Raw genomic sequence first — 15843 nt, forward strand, 5'->3', positions numbered from 1 at the left:
TTGGGGGAAAGGCCCGGGGCATGTGCCCAGGTTGTGGCTGCCCGAGTGGCTCACAATTCTCTTTCCTGTGGGTGCGAGGGCTGGAACTGCTCAGCTGGGCTACCATCCAGTATGTTGGTGCACCAGGGTCCTGGTGAGCAGCCCTCAGGGCAGAGGGACACCCATGCCTGGACCCTGACCCCAAGGGCTCAGCGGTGCTTGAAGAGGAGACAGACTCTGGGCAACCAGGAACAGGAAGACATTTCTCTGTCCTGGCAGCCTTGGGCTAGAGGGCCAAGCTTCCAGTGTTGGCCCAAAGCCACATGTGGGTGTGCCGGGCGTGTGCGTGTGGTTCACGCGTGGACCAAGTGTGGCCAGACAGCCCTAAGAGATTTCCTCCCTAGAGACCCCCTCCTCTGACTGGACGCTCCTCTGCTGATAGTTCAGGGTCCTGGGTGGGGTTTGGGGTGGGGGCAGATTAGGTTTGCTGGGTGCCTGCCCCTGGCAGGGGCTGTCCACCTACCTACAGACACTTCTTGAGTGAGGGTGTATCTATTTCAGGGGCAGATCTTGCCAAAGGCCCAGAGGATCCTAACAAAACTGTTGGCAGGAACCAATAAAACATCAGGCTTGTCAAACTCACCCCATTCTAACCTCATCCTGCCTTTGTTCATCACCAGCACTCCCTGGGCGCCCGCGTGTGCCAGCGCCAGTGCCAAGGGCAGAGGGTGAGATGAACGAGAGGTCCGGGGACTGGGGACGACTCCAGGGAAGGACGAGCAGACCTGCGGCAGGACACACAGCACCTGTTGGGAGAGGGGTGCCGAACCTCAGGGGCCACAGGAGTAAAGGACAGGAGGTGAGAGAGGGTCAGGTGGCATATCTGGGAACAGGGTTCCAAGCAGAGGCATCAGCACACGCATGGTCCCCAGGGCCAGAGAATGCCTGGGGTTTCTGAGGGCCTGCAAGAGGGCCAGTGTGGCTGAGGATGAGCAAGGGGGGTCTGGGGGGAAGGGTCTCTAGGGCAGTACAAGGACTCAGAGCTAAACTTCCTTTAGAGAAATCCTTGAACGTACAGATAAGCAACAAGTAGAAAATTAAAATTAGTCAAAGACCTAGACACAGTATTTCTTTCTAGGTTTCCTGCCTTGGGTGTGCAGGGGCTGAATGACCTAAAGTGAGCCCGTCCCACCATAATAGCAATATTAAAATGACCTTTGAATGACTTTCAAAGCATCAACACCTTTGGTGTGTTTTAGGCAAAACGGAACAGATTTCCACGGCCCCCAAAGCCTGGCGGTCCCACGTGCCGTGCCCACTGTGTCTGAGGGGCCTGGCCCAGGGGGTGGAAGAAACCCAGCATTTCTGGCACGAACCTTTCTTTAACCTGGAGATGCAAATGCAGTCAGTTCTAGACCTGGACTCTGGGTGCCAGCGAAGCTGTTCTGGGATCGTTACCCTCCTGTGAGGACAGTCGCCAGGCACCGTGCATTGATCCAACCTGAGATTCTTCGTGGTGAGTGAGGACTCCCAGATATCTGGCCTTCTGCATGTACTTGGACTACTTTTTTTTTTTTTAATATATATTTATTTGGCTGTGTTGGGTCTCATCGGCTCTGTAGTTGTGGCATGTAGGCTTAGCTGCCACACAGCACTTGGGATCCTAATTCCCTCACCAGGGATCGAATCCGCGTCCCCTGCATTGCAAGGCGAATTCTTAACCACTGGACCACCAGGGAAGCCCTCGTTGGGCTTTTCCGCTTGTAAGACTCACAGCAGCTTCTTTCAGATTTTTATTTTCTTCACTTAAGGATATATTTCTCAGCTCATTCGATGATTCGCTAACTAGGTTTAGTGTAGTCATCTTGAGGATTAGCAATGTGGATGTTTTGAAAAGCACAGAAGGTAGCACTTCTAGAAAAACCTTCTTTTTATCACATTATATGTACCTTTTAGGAACATATTCAATGAACCACCAACCAGCTCCATCTTTAAAGGAACTTCTCTATGCTGAAAAGAAAAGGCCACAACAAGAAACAGGAAAAGGATGAAATAAGAGGGCTCACCAGTAAAGGCAAACACGCAGTAGAAGTAGGACACCATCCACGCACACAAACAGGAGGTCAAAACCAGGAATCAGCAGAGGAGGAGAGGACGCACGCAGGACATTCGGAATGCACTGGAAAGAAGAGATCAGCAACTGAAAACACTCATGCACGTATATGTAGACTGCTGTATGGAAATCTCATGGTCACCACAAACCGGAAGTCTATTATCATAGGTATACACACACAAAAGAGAAAGCAGTTCAAGTGCATCACGAAAGTCATCAAATCATAAGGGAACAAAAGAGGAAAGGAAGAGAAAAAGACGTGCCAGCCCACCTCCAAAAAAATGACAAAGAATACACTCAGTGGGGTTGCACAGCTTTGCTTGTAAAGACATCTGGCATATATGGTTTGGGATGTGGTTTGGGAACAGGAAGGGGCAGCACGTGGGGCAGGTGGCAGAGAGGGGAGCCCCAGGGCTGGGGGAGACCAGGGAGGTTGGACAGAGATTCCACCAGCAGCCACCTGTCCAGCCTCCCATCCAGAGGGGCTGCTCTACCCTGTGGCGGTGGTGGAGGAGGCTTCATGCATCATCTCAGGCCACTGATTTCCTCATTTTGGTTCCTCAAGTGCTTCTCTGAAGGTCCCTCAAACTGGTTCTTATTCATGTTCTAAAGACAAGAGGGTGTCCACGATCAGCTGAGGACCCCAGACTGGGGCATCTCCCAGGTGACCACAGCATGGCACTCCTGCCCTGGGGAGGAGCCCAGGCCTGGGTGGGGTGGAGAAGGGGAGGGTCCCGTTAGGTCAAGTGTTATGGAACGTGAGATTTTTGCACTTTGGGCCCCAGAACCTGCTAAGGAGCCCTCCCTGGCATGTCCATCAGGAAGACGCCAGGAAGTGGCCAAGCTTCCTAGTCTTCAGCCTGCTCTTCGCTGCATGTCCCCTCTGCAGAGTCCAGTGGGCACGGTGCACTCAGCTCCCCACCCCAGGCTCAGAGCCTCCTTACTTGGGGAAGTGGGGAGGATGGGGGGGATGAGAGCCATGCAAGACACCTTTGCCTACAAGTGCGTCCTTTGGGAACATCCCCCACCCACACATCTTAGGTCTCCTGGAAGAAGCAGAAAGCCCCCATGCCATCCCCTAGGGGGTCCTAGGGGTGGTGTGGACTCTGTGGCCTGTCTGCGGTGGGGCATCTGCGTTCTGGGACTAGGACTGCATTTGCTGGCTGGGGTCCTCTGGGGCAGGTGTTCTGGCTCTCTGGGACCTCAGATTCCCCCCACTCTCTCACTGGTCTCGGTGGGTATGAGACCATGGGGCAGAGTGTCTATGCCATGTCCGAGATGACCCCGCCTCTCCCCAGCCCACAGACTAGGCTCAGCGGCCAATACCTTCTGGAGCTTGAAGTTCAGGGAGCCAGGCCTTTGGCACCACGCCAGTGTGCAGATCAGCAGGCTGAGGAGGGCACCCAGGGCAAGGATCGGGAAGATTAACCGGATCTGGCTCAGTGTATTCAAGATTAAGATCCGAATGGGGTATGTTCACCTGCCAACCTGCGAAAAATGGGTGATCGGGCCCTCCCTCCTTTGTTCACCTGTGCAGGAGCCCCCATCACCTTGGGGGCACCCTCGAGGGGGACATCACCTGTGGTTGGGAAGCCCATGGGTGGGAGAATGACAGGGGCACGGGTGCATGGGATGGGCAGGGCTCCAGGCACAGAGGGTGAGGGTGTCTGTGGACGGAAGACCCAAGGGGGCTTTCTGGGGGCTCCCCTCCTGTAGCCCAGGATGAAGATAGGAACACCTACCTGCGGAAGGTGTGAGAGGCAGGCAATGCGAGTCTGCCAAAGAGACACAGGGCAGGTTGGCGGGGGGCTGCCCAGGGCCTGCCCTGACACAGCCCGTCCGCCCCAGGTATCAGATGAGCCCTTGATACAGCAGCTCAAAAAGGCCCCACTGAGTTCCCCGCCCAGGGCCCGGCTAGGCTGAGGGGTGCCTCTCAGCCCCTCCCACTGTTCCTTGTCTGGGGCAAAGCTGGAGCCCTGCTTCCTGTCCCCAGTGCTCAGGGTGACTCTGACTGTGTATGAACAGGCGAGGGCAGGGAGGGAGCGACGGTGACTTGGGGAGTTTGCAGCACAGCAAGGGGTGGAGGTGGGGGGATAGGCAGTGTTTAGGGAGGGGGTGCCAGCTCCCTGAGCACACGGGGACAGTAAGCAGGCACATGTGCCGGGGCTGGCCTGAGAAGCTCAGAGAGGGCATAGCCGTGGCGTGCGTGGGGCAGGGTGGAAGTCCTCTTCAGGCCTCATCTCCGTGGCTCTGGGCACCTCAGGTGGGCAGGAGTCACTCCTCCCTAGTTGCTCCGCACTCCTGCCCGCCAAAAAGAGAAGCTCTTGGGGTCAATACCCCCCACCCCGCCCTGCTCACCTACGACGGTCAGTGTGGTGATTTCGGTATTTATCTGGCGTCCCTGCAGAGTCCACTTGTACTGCCCTGCCTGGGTGTCCCGGGCTTTATCAGTTACTAGGTATGCCTGGCCCTCCCAAATCCAGAGATCCCATCCATCCTGGCAGAAGTCTCCTGGCGGCTTTACACTGCAGATGAGCTTCCAGGGTGCTGTGTGGTTCACTTTCACGGAGACGTTGATGTGGGAGAAGGCATTGGAGATGCCGCAGCTCATCGTGGCTGGCTTGCCCCTCGGCACAGAAACCACACCCCTGGTGCACTTGGGGTTGTCCCAGGCTATGGGGGGAAAGTCACACGTGTGGGTCATGGCTGGACCTCAGGACATCCAGTGGCTGCCCTTCCTGGGGTCACTGGCACTACCTGGAGCCTGGGCCCCTCCTGGCCTGATCTAGGTCTCTCCTCCCACACCCATCTTGCCCCTGCTGCATTCCCCGCCCCCTCCCCCCACCCCCTTCCCCCGAAGGCAGAGTTGGGACCATGCAACTTACTTCCACTCTGAGCACTCCTGAAGGCTGCCAACAACAAGAGGACCCAGAACATCCTGGGAGCGAGGAGAGTGGATGCCGACGTCAGCATGGCCAGCAGGACGTGGATGAGTTTTAAGGGGTCCCTCGTCCTCCTTACTGGTTTCTGGGACACTCCCTGGAAGAAGGAAAGCTGATGAGTCAGAGTTCCCTTAGGCTCCTTGGGAAGCCAGTGAGAGGGGCTGCAGCCTGGCCAGGGTGGGTGAGGGTCCCCAAGCTCCTCCCCTGACCCAACTGTGTCATGACCCTTCTCGACACCTTTATAATGTCTGCAGTGGGACCACTGTCAGACGGATGAGAAAGACAGATGAGACAGGAAACAAGTCCCTGGGAGAAAAGTCCATTTATATTGCTGGGGTTACCTTGAATTTTATATAAAACATGAAAAACTCCTGAGCCATGTGTCCTGTAGAGACGGTCGTGACACACAGAATCTCGTGTGGCCACTTGAACCTGACACCAGCCTAAGACCACCTTGGATGCTCCTTGCCCCTTTTCGGCTCTTGCATTCTGAGGATTGGCATTTGGGGACATTTGGTCCACTCTCCAGATTTGCTTGTATCAACAACAAGAGTGTTGTGAAACTCGTGAGTTACAGTCCAAAAAGCTGAACTTTCACTTCCTCTGAAACAAATGCTCATCTCAGGCTTTGGCATCCAGTAAAACTGATATTTGCGCTTCCCAGATGGCACAGTGGTAAAGAATCTGCCTGCCGATGCAGGAGACACAAGAGATGAGGGTTCAATCCTGGGTCAGGGAAATCCTCTGAAGTAGGAAATGGCAACCAACTCCAGTAGCCTTTCCTGGCAAATTCCATGGACAGACTCAGACACGACTGAGTGACTAACACTTTCACTTTTCATAATGACATGTAGCTACCATTAGGTACTACACAGAGGATGAGATGGTTAGATAGTATCACCAACTCAATGGACATGAATTTGAGCAAACTCAGGAGATAGTGGAGGACAGAGGAGCCTGGCAGGTTACAATCCATGGAGTTACAAAGAATGGGATGTGACTTAGCGACTCAACAACAAAAAGTTGCTTCACTGCTGGAAAATCCTCTGTGTTCCATCCATTCATCCATCCTTCCCCCCAACTCCTGACAACCATTGATCTTTTTACTGTGTCCAGAGTTTTGCCTTTTCCAGAATGCCATGGACTTGGTACCCTCTGGTTTTGAATTCAGTGTCTGATTTTCCTTTTCCACTTTGTGGGGTACTGGGCAGAAGGGCCAGGAGCAAAGGAAAGTGTGGATGTAATCGCTTCCAGGAGCTGAGGGCCATTGGTGACCAGCCCCAGTCCTGACTCCAGGAGACTCTGGGTCAAACAAGGAGAATGACATGACGAAGGACAGTCTCAGCCCCCAGACCCCTGTGACAGTGCTGCTGTCTCTGGCTTCCCTTGATTTTCTAAACTTGCTTCTATTCCTAATTTACGGTCAGAAGGACAGCCTTCTTTTCTCACATAAGTACAACATTTGTAGTTGAGGAAGAAAGACGTCACGTGAGAGACATGTGTTCTGTGCACACACATGTATGTGATTTTACATACGTGGAATCAGGTTAGACAGCCCACTACTGTCTCTCTCTTCTCACCCTCTGTACTGTATGTACTAGGCTGAATGCTACTCTTTAGTCACTAAGCCATGTCTGACTCTTTGCAACCCCATGTACTGGAGCCCACCAGGCTCTGCTGTCCATGGGAATTCCCTTGCAAGAATATTGGAGTGGGTTGCCATTTCCTTCTCTAGGGGATCTTCCCGACTCAGGGATCAAACTCACCTCTCCGTTGTTGGCAGGCACTTTCTTTACCACTGATCCATCAGGGAAGGGTGAAAGGTGGCCCCAAAACACATGTCCACCCAGAATCTGTGAAGGTGACCTTACTTGGAAATAGAGCCTTTGCAGCCATAAATAAAGAGGAATTTGTATTAGAGCAGTGTGGGCCCCAGTGTAATGTGTCAGGCTTTCTTGTAAGAAGAGAGAAAATTTTCAGAAACAGACAAGGGAGAGGCCCGGAACTGACAGAGGCACAGACTGAAGGGATGTAGCCACAAGCCAAGGGATGCCAGAGCCGCCAGAAGCTGGAAGAGATAAGGAAGGATATTTCCCTGTAGCAGTGCTGAGACTCACAGACTTTCTACCACCACTTGGAGTCCTCCTGAGGGAGTATGGCCTGTGCACAGGTGACCCCTGGCCATCTTTTGTCATGTTATCCAAGGTTGCTGAAAGTGTGGGCTCCCAGACGGGCACTGGTGGGGACTCCCTGCCACTCTTCCCGCTGCCCCCAAACATCCAGTCTTTCCTTAGCCTTCCCCAGGCCATGGCGGGGCTCTGCCCTCACACACACGACACGAACCTCTCAGTCCAACTTCATGAGCTCACTGAGGTTCTCACCAGGAAGGGCTCTGGAGGGTTCTAGAATCTGGACAGGGATGCCAGGGTCCCTTCCCACCAGTCTCTGCCCCCAAACTCCAACCACCCTGGGCCTGGCTCCTCATTGTCAGATGATACAGCCTAGGAGCTGGGAAGAACTCCAGGTTGGGGTAGATCCTTGAAACCATAGACCAGTCTCAACTAAACCAAATCTGTACATCGGAGACACAGACTTTTCCACCTTATTGAGTGCAGAAGGGCTGGTCTGAGCATGGATGAGCTGGAATGGGCATGTGGGAGCTGGTCTGGGCTGGAGGAGCTGGACTGGGGATGGGAGGAGCTCCCCTTGTCCTCAGGCACCTTGGCCGGCCTTATCAGTCTGGGGTTCCACTGCTGTCTTATTTTTAAATTTAGGCGTATTTTGTGCAGTATTTGCCACATATTTACATTTCAAAGTGATTCGTTATCTGAAATTCAGATGGGTTTTTAAGTTTGGCATTTCCACTCCTCTGCCTGAGTCCCTCCTCTTTTCTCTCATGCTGCAAAGGACAGGAAAATGGGAGAGAGAGAGGCCAGGGCAGAACAGGGGAAGAGAGGGATGAGAAGGCAGAGGGTCGGGAGTGGTACAGGAAGACTGCATGATGGGGCAAGACCTGGAGGGGCCCTGAGGTTTCTGGAGTTGGGAAAAGTGAGGCAACAATTCGCCATTCTCTCATATCACTGTCACAGCTGCTGGTATCTCCATGTATTAAGCTGGGGCACACAGCTGGGATTTGTGCTGTCACTGGGGACATGATCACATTTGGGAGTCAGTGGAACACCTTGGAAGGTGCATGCCATTGCCAGCACTTTGTCCTGCCACAGGACCTTGGGGAAACTGAAGCAGCAGGTATGTGGCTTTGAGGCTTATCAGCTGACCAGGGGCACAGGAGTTCTCGGTCAGCAGGGATCTCCATTCCTGCAGCACCAGGAGAAGCTGGACCAGGTTTCCCACGTAAAGGCTCAGTGGTAACGTGTATGTACCTGGATATTTACATGAGAGGGTGAGCACCCTGCTGTCCAGGCAGGCCTTTGACCAACAGTGTGCAGGGAGGCGACCAACCACCTTCAGGAGACACTGAAACGGAGCCCCAACCCTGGCTCAGAGGGAAGGGATGCCCCAGTCCAGGGAGCCTTTGCTGTGTCCTGTCCCTGCTGCTATGGCCAGAAGGGAGTGTCCCTGGTGCTGCTGCTGCCCTTGCTGCTAAGTCACTTCAGTCGTGTCCGACTCTGTGCGACCCCATAGACTGCAGCCCACCAGCCTCCTCCGTCCATGGGATTTTCCAGGCAAGATTACTGGACTGGGTTGTCATTGCCTTCTCTGGAGGGATCCCTACTGGGCAGTAATAAGTTCCTGCAGGCCTGAGGGCTGACTCTGTAAACCGTTGCGGCTCCCTCGGGCCATCAGTACCTGCCAGCCCATCAGCTGGGCTACTTCTCACTCTCTTTCACAAGGCACTTCCTCTGAAAAGCACCAGCTGGTGGCACCCTCCGCGGGCAGGTGGGGGCCTGTACCTCCCCACCACCTTCACTATTTAGTTCCAGGGGATGAGGGCCTCCCAGGGGCTCTGGCTCCCCAGGCACTGGGAGTGGAAATTGGCTTTCAAATTGCAGATTATTCACCAGTAGTGGATGGTGAATTGAATTTAGATTGCTGCTGCAGCTTAACCAAAAATGAAAGGAGAGCATAGAACGAGTCAGTGGAGTGCCCCTCTCCAGGTTTCCTCTGTTTTAATGAGTGTTTATGAGAGAATGGGCTGAGTGTGCATGTGTGCCCCTTGTCAGTGCACACAAGTGTGTATGTGCATGAAAGTGAGTGTGTGTGCGCAAGTATGAGAGTGGCAGCATTGGCCTGGACATGAAAGTGTTTCACGCCAGATGTGGTCAGGGACAGCAGGTGTCCCGGTGTTCCCAGGTGTGGTCCGGGACGTAGGTTTTGTGCAGATGGGTGGACATCCGGGAGCTCAAGAAGCCAACTCTCTGCCCCTCCTGACAAGGGCAGAGTCAAGCCTGGAGCTGCCCCTCAGAGACGCAGTTCCCCACCAGGTCAGGAAGCCTTTGTCTTTTTCCCTCCTTCAGTGGAAAGGCAGAGCACAGAGCCTGGGAGCTCAGCGCTCCATCTGCATCAACCCAGCCCCTATTTGAGTGCGATCCTACACCAGGAGCCCCGGCCACCACCCCTCCAGCTCTCACCTGGACCGGGTAATCGGCTCCTCCACGCCTGAAGCTGCAGGCTGTCTGTGTACAGGTCCGAGCTCCTGTATTAAACCCTAATGATGATTCCAGGGCGGAGCCAGGAGAGGAGGAAGCGGGGAGGATTCAGAATCCATGCACCTCAGTTCTGATACCCAGGTCCTGTATTCAGGAAAGAAACCTCAAGTTATGGGAAGTCACTCGAGTTTCGCATAAAAGCAGAGACATTACTTTGTCAAGAAAGGTCTGACTAGTCAACGCTATGGTTTTTCCAGTAGTCATGTATGGATGTGAGAGTTGGACTATAAAGAAAGCTGAGTGCAGAAGAATTGATACTTTTGAACTGTGGTGTTGGAGAAGACTCTTGAAAGTCCCTTGGATGTCAAGGAAATACAACCAGTCCATCCTAAAGGAGATCATTCCTGGGTGTTCATTGGAGGGACTGATGTTGAAGCTGAAACTCCAATACTTTGGCCACCTGATGTAGAGAGCTGACTCATTTGAAAAGACCCTGATACTGGGATAGATTGAAGGCAGGAGGAAAAGGGGACGACAGAGGATGAGATGCTTGGATGGCATCACCGACACAGTGCACATGGGTTTGGGTGGACTCTGGGACTTGGTTATGGACACAGAGGCCTGGCAAATGCGGTTCATGGGGTGGCAAAGAGTCGGACACGACTGAGTGAGTGAACTGAACTGAACTGAACTTGAATTTCAGAAACTGCCCTGAGTTCAGGGGAAAAGATGAGTTTCTTGACAGTGCATTCCTTATTATATTTTTATTAGGCTCAGGGCATTAGATGATCGTTGTAAAGAAAACGGTAGGTGGCAGTTTTCCAGGAGAGCCAGTGCCTGAGTTCTCCCCTTTCAAGCTACGTCTGAACAGATCCTCCTTTGGGGAGCCGGGTGTGTTCACCCCGTTGTGTGGATCTGGGAACCTGCCAGTCCTCTGCTGTGTGCATCACCCCCACACAGACACTGGGCCGAGCTCTGCCCATTGAGAATCCTCAGAGCCTGATTCCATCTTTCAGAAATGCAAGTTGGGTCCACCTAGATAGAAGTCATGCTGGGGACACAGGCAGGGATAAGGAGCGAGAGTAAGTAGGAGCAAGTGGTAAAGAGTTTAAACTATAAATTGTCCTTCATTAGCCCTTGAGCAGAAGGAGCCCCTCTTCCCGGCTCCCTCTCCATGGAGGGTCCTAGCAGGCTGGGTATAGAGACACTCTGTGGCCAAAACTGGGGCATACCTGAGTGCCCTCATTCCCAGAGGGTGGAGTCCAATAGATGCTGACCTCAGAGAAGTGCTGGAACCCGGGAGTGCCCTTGCAGGGGTATGTATGTTTCTCTTGTACAAATGGTTTTGGTGCTTATAAAAATCACTAAGGTAGAAGTCTCTCTTTGAGACTCTGAAAGTGGGGAATAAGGGCAATGTGTGAGAGTCACAAGGGCGGGGAAGGACAGAGGTGTTTCGACTCTTTGTTCTTTGTTTGACTCCAGGCTCCGTTTTTTTCAAATTGCTGGAGGCAAGCGGCTGTTGTTGAGTTGAACCCAGAGTCCTTGGTCCCTGTCCAGCCTCGCTAGCTTCCAGGCTCTCGCCAGCAGCACCCAAATTTCCTGCAGACCCGGAGGAAGGCTGCTGTCATCATCCCGCTGCCTAGCCTGCCTGCGTACACCCTCCCAGCTCCATTTTCCTTGTGGCAGAGGGCCAGGTGTGCAGCCTCAGCTGTGGGCAGCATGTGTCCTGGGAGCTCACACCAGGGGGAGCGAGTCATGAGTCAAGGGTGACCAGAGACAAAGGGGCACATGCAGGCCTGGGCCTGGCTCTGTTCCCATTCCCCGGAGAAGAGAGGCTTGGAGAGAGAGACCCAGCAGGGATGCTGTGGCAGGGGTTGGGGGCAGGAGAAAGAGTTTGTTTCTGTTCAGTGTAGGACGTCCCTCATCAGACCTGCACTTCCAATAAAGCCCCCTGGAAGGCAGGAGTGGGGTGGGGGCAGTACATCTGAAGGTCCTTCCATGAGGGAGCAGAAGCCTCGAAGGTGTATGGAGAAGGGAGACCCCACGGATATCAGTGGTTTGGAGGTGGGGTAAGGAAGCCCAGAGGTCCATAGTGCCAACTGAGTGCCATGTGGACTGTCCCCTACCACTAGAACCTAAAGTGACCTGCTGGCAAGGTGTAGAGCAGAGTAAGGGGCAAAGAGGTATCTGTGGCCACTAGGGGAGAGGTCCCATAGGCTGTGGACCCAGGCTGGGCAAATCCTCGGCAGGTGGGCAGAGACAGTGCTGGTGTGGGTGGGATCCTTGTGGACCAGCCCTCACCCATCCTATGCTGACATGTGTAGACTTGTATTCCCTCTTTCTGGTTGAGCAGCTTCCCCGAGGCATGTGGCCACGTTCATGAACACATGTCTGCTGGCATCTCAGACACTCGGCACCCCCACTGAAGGGCAGGTCTCGGAGTGCAGACCCTCCAAGGGCTCATGGGCCTAAGGGTGTGTTTAAACAGGGCTTTGTGTTTGTGAGCTTTGAGGCTGGGTTCACAGCCCCAGAATCCTGGCTTCTCGTTTCCTCGATATTTCGAAAGCCCTGGTCCAGTGTCGCCTTATTTCCAGAGCAGCTGAGGAAGAATCCGCTTGTGCTCATTCCTACGTACATCATCCTTGTGGGGAAGATTTAAACTTTTCCTCTTGTCTCTGGTGAGGAGTGCTGTGCTGGGCTCAGTTGCTGAGTCGTGTCTGGTGTTTTGCGACCCCGTGGACTGCAGCCCACCAGGCTCTTCTATCCATGGGATTCTCCAGGCAGGAATACTGGAGTGGGTTGCCATGTCCTCGGCCAGCGGATCGTCCTGACCCAGGCATTGAGCCCATGCCTCCTGCATCTCCTGCTTTGTCAGGCAGCTTCTCTACCACTGAGCCACCTGGGAAGCCCTTGGTTAGGGGAGGGGAGTGTTTACTTACTTCCTCACCCTAGTGCCTATATCCCCCTTCCAACCAAAATCTTGCATTTCCTTTTCTTCTTTTTCTAAACTCCAAGAAATGCACATCCTTCCTCTTCCTTTTCAGTGATCTCCCTAGGGCTCCTGCAGTCCAGATGTCAGCATTCACGTCACAGTCTTTTCAGTCTCAGGTCCAGAATGTTTTCAGCTAAGCTGGCCGTGCCACGTGGCTTGTGGGATCTCAGTTCCTCAAGTAGCGATTGGACCCAGGCCACGGCAGGGAAAGTGTCAAATCCTTATCACTAGAGACCAGGGAACTTTCTTGTTTTAGACATTTCTAAGTTTTAAAAGGTAAGACTAAAATTCTTGACCCGTTAGTATTTCTCTTTCTGATGGAGTCACCCGGAAGCATGATGTTTGCTTTCTGAAATGGCTGCATTCCTCCAACATCAGGTTATTTTGTCCCCAGCTGCCCCAGCCTTCAGTGCTCTTTGGAATTATTTGTCTTTACACTTCATTTTTTGAAAGAATCACATTTTCAGTATTCATCCTTCCTCAACCAACACCCAGATATGCCTTTCCCTTTATCTGAACGTTCTTTTATTTTCTTCAACATAGTATAACATTTTACTTATGGAAGTGCTTATAACTGGGGTGCTTGTTGCTGCTTCAGGGAACGGGAGGTTGGTCTGGGTACCCAACCCCGCCCTGCATTGAGTAACTCGGTCCTGAGGGTCTAACTCCTGCAGTGGCCCCTCAGAGTCAGGGAGGAGGTGGGCTCAGCCAGTCTGGCTGAGCCACGTGGTCCCCACAGCTCCCTCCAGGGTCCCTGATGCTTCCGGGCTGCCCAGACCCTGGCACGCAGGCCACCGCCGACTGGACGCTCTCCTCTCCCCTCTGGGGACGAGCCCTGTCAGTGTACCTTAGGTCACCTTGCTGATGGGGCAACAGGAATGGAGATTCAGTGGCCACAGTAGCCAGGGGGAGGCAGCTCTGCCTGGAAGGGGAAGGGCTCACTAGGTGATTTAAACATTAGAGCACTGTTTCCCCCTTATCCTGACAACCTGTTCATTGCCCAGCATTTACAAAAGCTGTTGTTGTTGGGTTGCTAAGTTGTGCCTGACTGTGACCCCGTGGGCAGCAGCATGCCAGGCTCCCCTGTCATTCACTGTCTCCCAGAGTTTGCTCAGATTTGTGTCCATTGAGTCAGTGATGCTGTCCAACCACCCCATCCTCTGCTGCCTCCTCCTTTTGACTTCAATCTTTCCCAGCATCAGGGTCTTTTCCAGTGAGTCAGCTCTTCTCATCAAGTGGCCGACAGAATAGAGCTTCAGCTCAGCATTAGTCCTTCCAGTGAATATTCAGGGTTGATTTCCTTTAGGATTGGCTGGTTTGATCTCCTTGCTGTCCAAGGGACTCTCAAGAGTCTTCTCCAGCACCACCATTCAAAAGCATCAATTCTTCAGCACTCAGCTTTTTATGGTCCAGCTCTCACATCTGTCCCTGACTGAGGCACCGCCTGCCCGCTTTCCTCAGTTAAGCACCCATCCTGCTGCTGTCCCCCTGCCTCCAAACAGGCTTACCAGCCTGCGCTTCCCCCTGGTCCCCAAAGAGCAAGGTCCCCCTTGTTCTAGTGCCTCTAAGCGCAGAGTGGGTGTCCTTCCCCCGGTGGGGCCCAGTCGGGTGTTTACCTTGAAAGGCAAGTCCTGTGCAAGTGTGACGAGCTCCCTGGCATCACCCAGGGTTGTGGCAGGAAGGTCACCGGTGGGGCTGCAGGCACAGGAGCTGGGGATACCGGACGTGAGTCCCTGAGCTGACTCACACCTTCCTGGAGGACTGGCCTGGCTACTCTGGGCCCTGGGGGAGCATCCTCGAAAACTGCCAGGGTGCCAGATGACTTGGGGTGTTCACACCTGCTCCCCACACCATCCTCACCTGTAAGGTGAGAGGCATCCCTAGCAAGGGAATTTTGGGCGTAGGATAAGTCCATTTTTGTGTTGGTTGGTTCATTTTGTGTTGTTATTTATTGATTTGTTTACAGTACTCTGTTCTAACAATGTGAATTCTTTCCCAAATCAACTCTTGTTTATTCAACAAACATTTGTGGAGGCCTGAGTGGGAACCAGTGCCCGGAAGGGTAAGGCTAATGCCCCAATCCTGGGAAGTCCCTGGACCAGCAGGCCCGAGAGGGACATGCAGTTACAAAAACATACATAAAAGTTAGAGCCCTTCAAAGAGGCTTCCCTTCATCCCACTGAGCCTGAGAGTGGCCCACATGCCCCAACTTCTGGGTCTCTCTTGGCCCAGTCACCCCATGTGACCCCCAGAGAAGGTGGTGGAGGAACCTTCACACACAGAGTCTGCTCTCTCCTTTCAACTTTCTGCCTCCATTCCCAGAATTAGCCGAGAATCCAGACCCTTCTCTGGGAAGACTCTAACCCCAGACCAAAGAGAGGGCAGGCCAGGGCCCACGATGCGGCTCCTTCTGATCCCCAGAGACACCTTTCCTCCACGGGAGTTTCCAAGAGACACCTCAGAAAGAGCGCTTGGGACAGACGGGGACTTCTCAGCTGTTCCTGGGGGAGGCAGGAGCTGGGAAAGACCTTCTTCAGGGGCTGCTTGAAATGGTCATCGAGGGGGAGGGCCCCTGGGGTCTGTCGTGTGGCAGAGAGGGGCCCTGGTCCTGGAAGTGCCGCTGAGCCTGGAGGAGCCAGTGCTCCTGGGACCACCTGAGGGTCTGCGGGGAAGCAGAGGATCTGGTTGGGGTGCTCCTGTGACTGCAGCTGCATCAGTTACAGGTTCCATACACAGCTCCTGTGTGTGGACGTGTCTGGTGTGGACTGAGGGGCTGTGGTGAGGCTGGGCATGCCTGACAGTAGTCGGGGCATCAGCAGAACCAGGCAGGTTAAACCCCCAACTGTGCAGACAGCATCGTCCCAATTTCCCTTTGAATGCGTACCTGCCTGCATGCTAACTCGTTTCAATGGTGTCTGACTCTTTGGGATCCACTGGCGTGTAGCCTGCCAGGCTCCTCTGTAATGGGATTTCCCAGGCATGAATTCTGAAGTGGGTTGCCATGCGATCCTCCAGGAGATCTTCCCGATCCGGGGATCGAGCCTGCATGTGCTTATAGCTCCTGAATTGGCAGCAGGTTCTAGTGCCACCTGGGAAGCCCCTTCCTTTTGAATCCATAGAAACATATACTTCCAGAAAATCTAGACGAACATAGAATGTCATCAGGAAGTAAGTCTGAGTCTGGGAACTAAAGGTTTTTACAGTTTC

The 15843-nt window shown here is 53.6% G+C and overlaps 2 protein-coding genes across 3 annotated transcripts in view; both read right to left on the reverse strand.

Annotated features, from left to right (window-relative positions):
- The window catches only part of LOC113877632 (secreted and transmembrane protein 1A-like), a 62303-nt gene that overhangs the window by 35867 nt on the left and 10593 nt on the right, over nucleotides 1-15843 (reverse strand). The window lies entirely within an intron of this gene.
- Nucleotides 1760-10995, reverse strand: LOC113877633 (secreted and transmembrane protein 1A-like). Of its 2 annotated transcripts, XM_027517921.1 has the most exons (7): nucleotides 10877-10995; nucleotides 9627-9788; nucleotides 4978-5131; nucleotides 4451-4765; nucleotides 3835-3867; nucleotides 3419-3580; nucleotides 1760-2698 (listed from the first exon to the last, which is right to left on the reverse strand). In XM_027517921.1, the coding sequence occupies exons 3-7, from the start codon at nucleotides 5063-5065 to the stop codon at nucleotides 2688-2690; spliced, it is 609 nt and encodes a 202-aa protein (XP_027373722.1). In that variant the 5' UTR covers nucleotides 5066-5131; nucleotides 9627-9788; nucleotides 10877-10995; the 3' UTR covers nucleotides 1760-2687. The 2 variants fall into 2 exon arrangements, with proteins under 2 accessions (XP_027373722.1, XP_027373723.1); XM_027517922.1 differs by lacking the exon at nucleotides 3835-3867 and having other exon boundaries at nucleotides 10877-10974.

Source organism: Bos indicus x Bos taurus, chromosome 19 (genome assembly GCF_003369695.1).
Source record: "Bos indicus x Bos taurus breed Angus x Brahman F1 hybrid chromosome 19, Bos_hybrid_MaternalHap_v2.0, whole genome shotgun sequence".
NCBI lineage: Eukaryota > Metazoa > Chordata > Mammalia > Artiodactyla > Bovidae > Bos > Bos indicus x Bos taurus.

Excerpts from the sequence above, each read along its gene's own strand:
- LOC113877633 (XM_027517921.1), bottom strand. The coding sequence starts at position 5,065 with ATGCTGACGTCGGCATCCACTCTCCTCGCTCCCAGGATGTTCTGGGTC. Across the intron at positions 4,766-4,977 it reads CAGGAGTGCTCAGAGTGGAA|CCTGGGACAACCCCAAGTGC; the intron begins GTAAGTTGCATG and ends TTCCCCCCATAG. Across the intron at positions 3,581-3,834 it reads GCCTCTCACACCTTCCGCAG|GTTGGCAGGTGAACATACCC; the intron begins GTAGGTGTTCCT and ends CATTTTTCGCAG.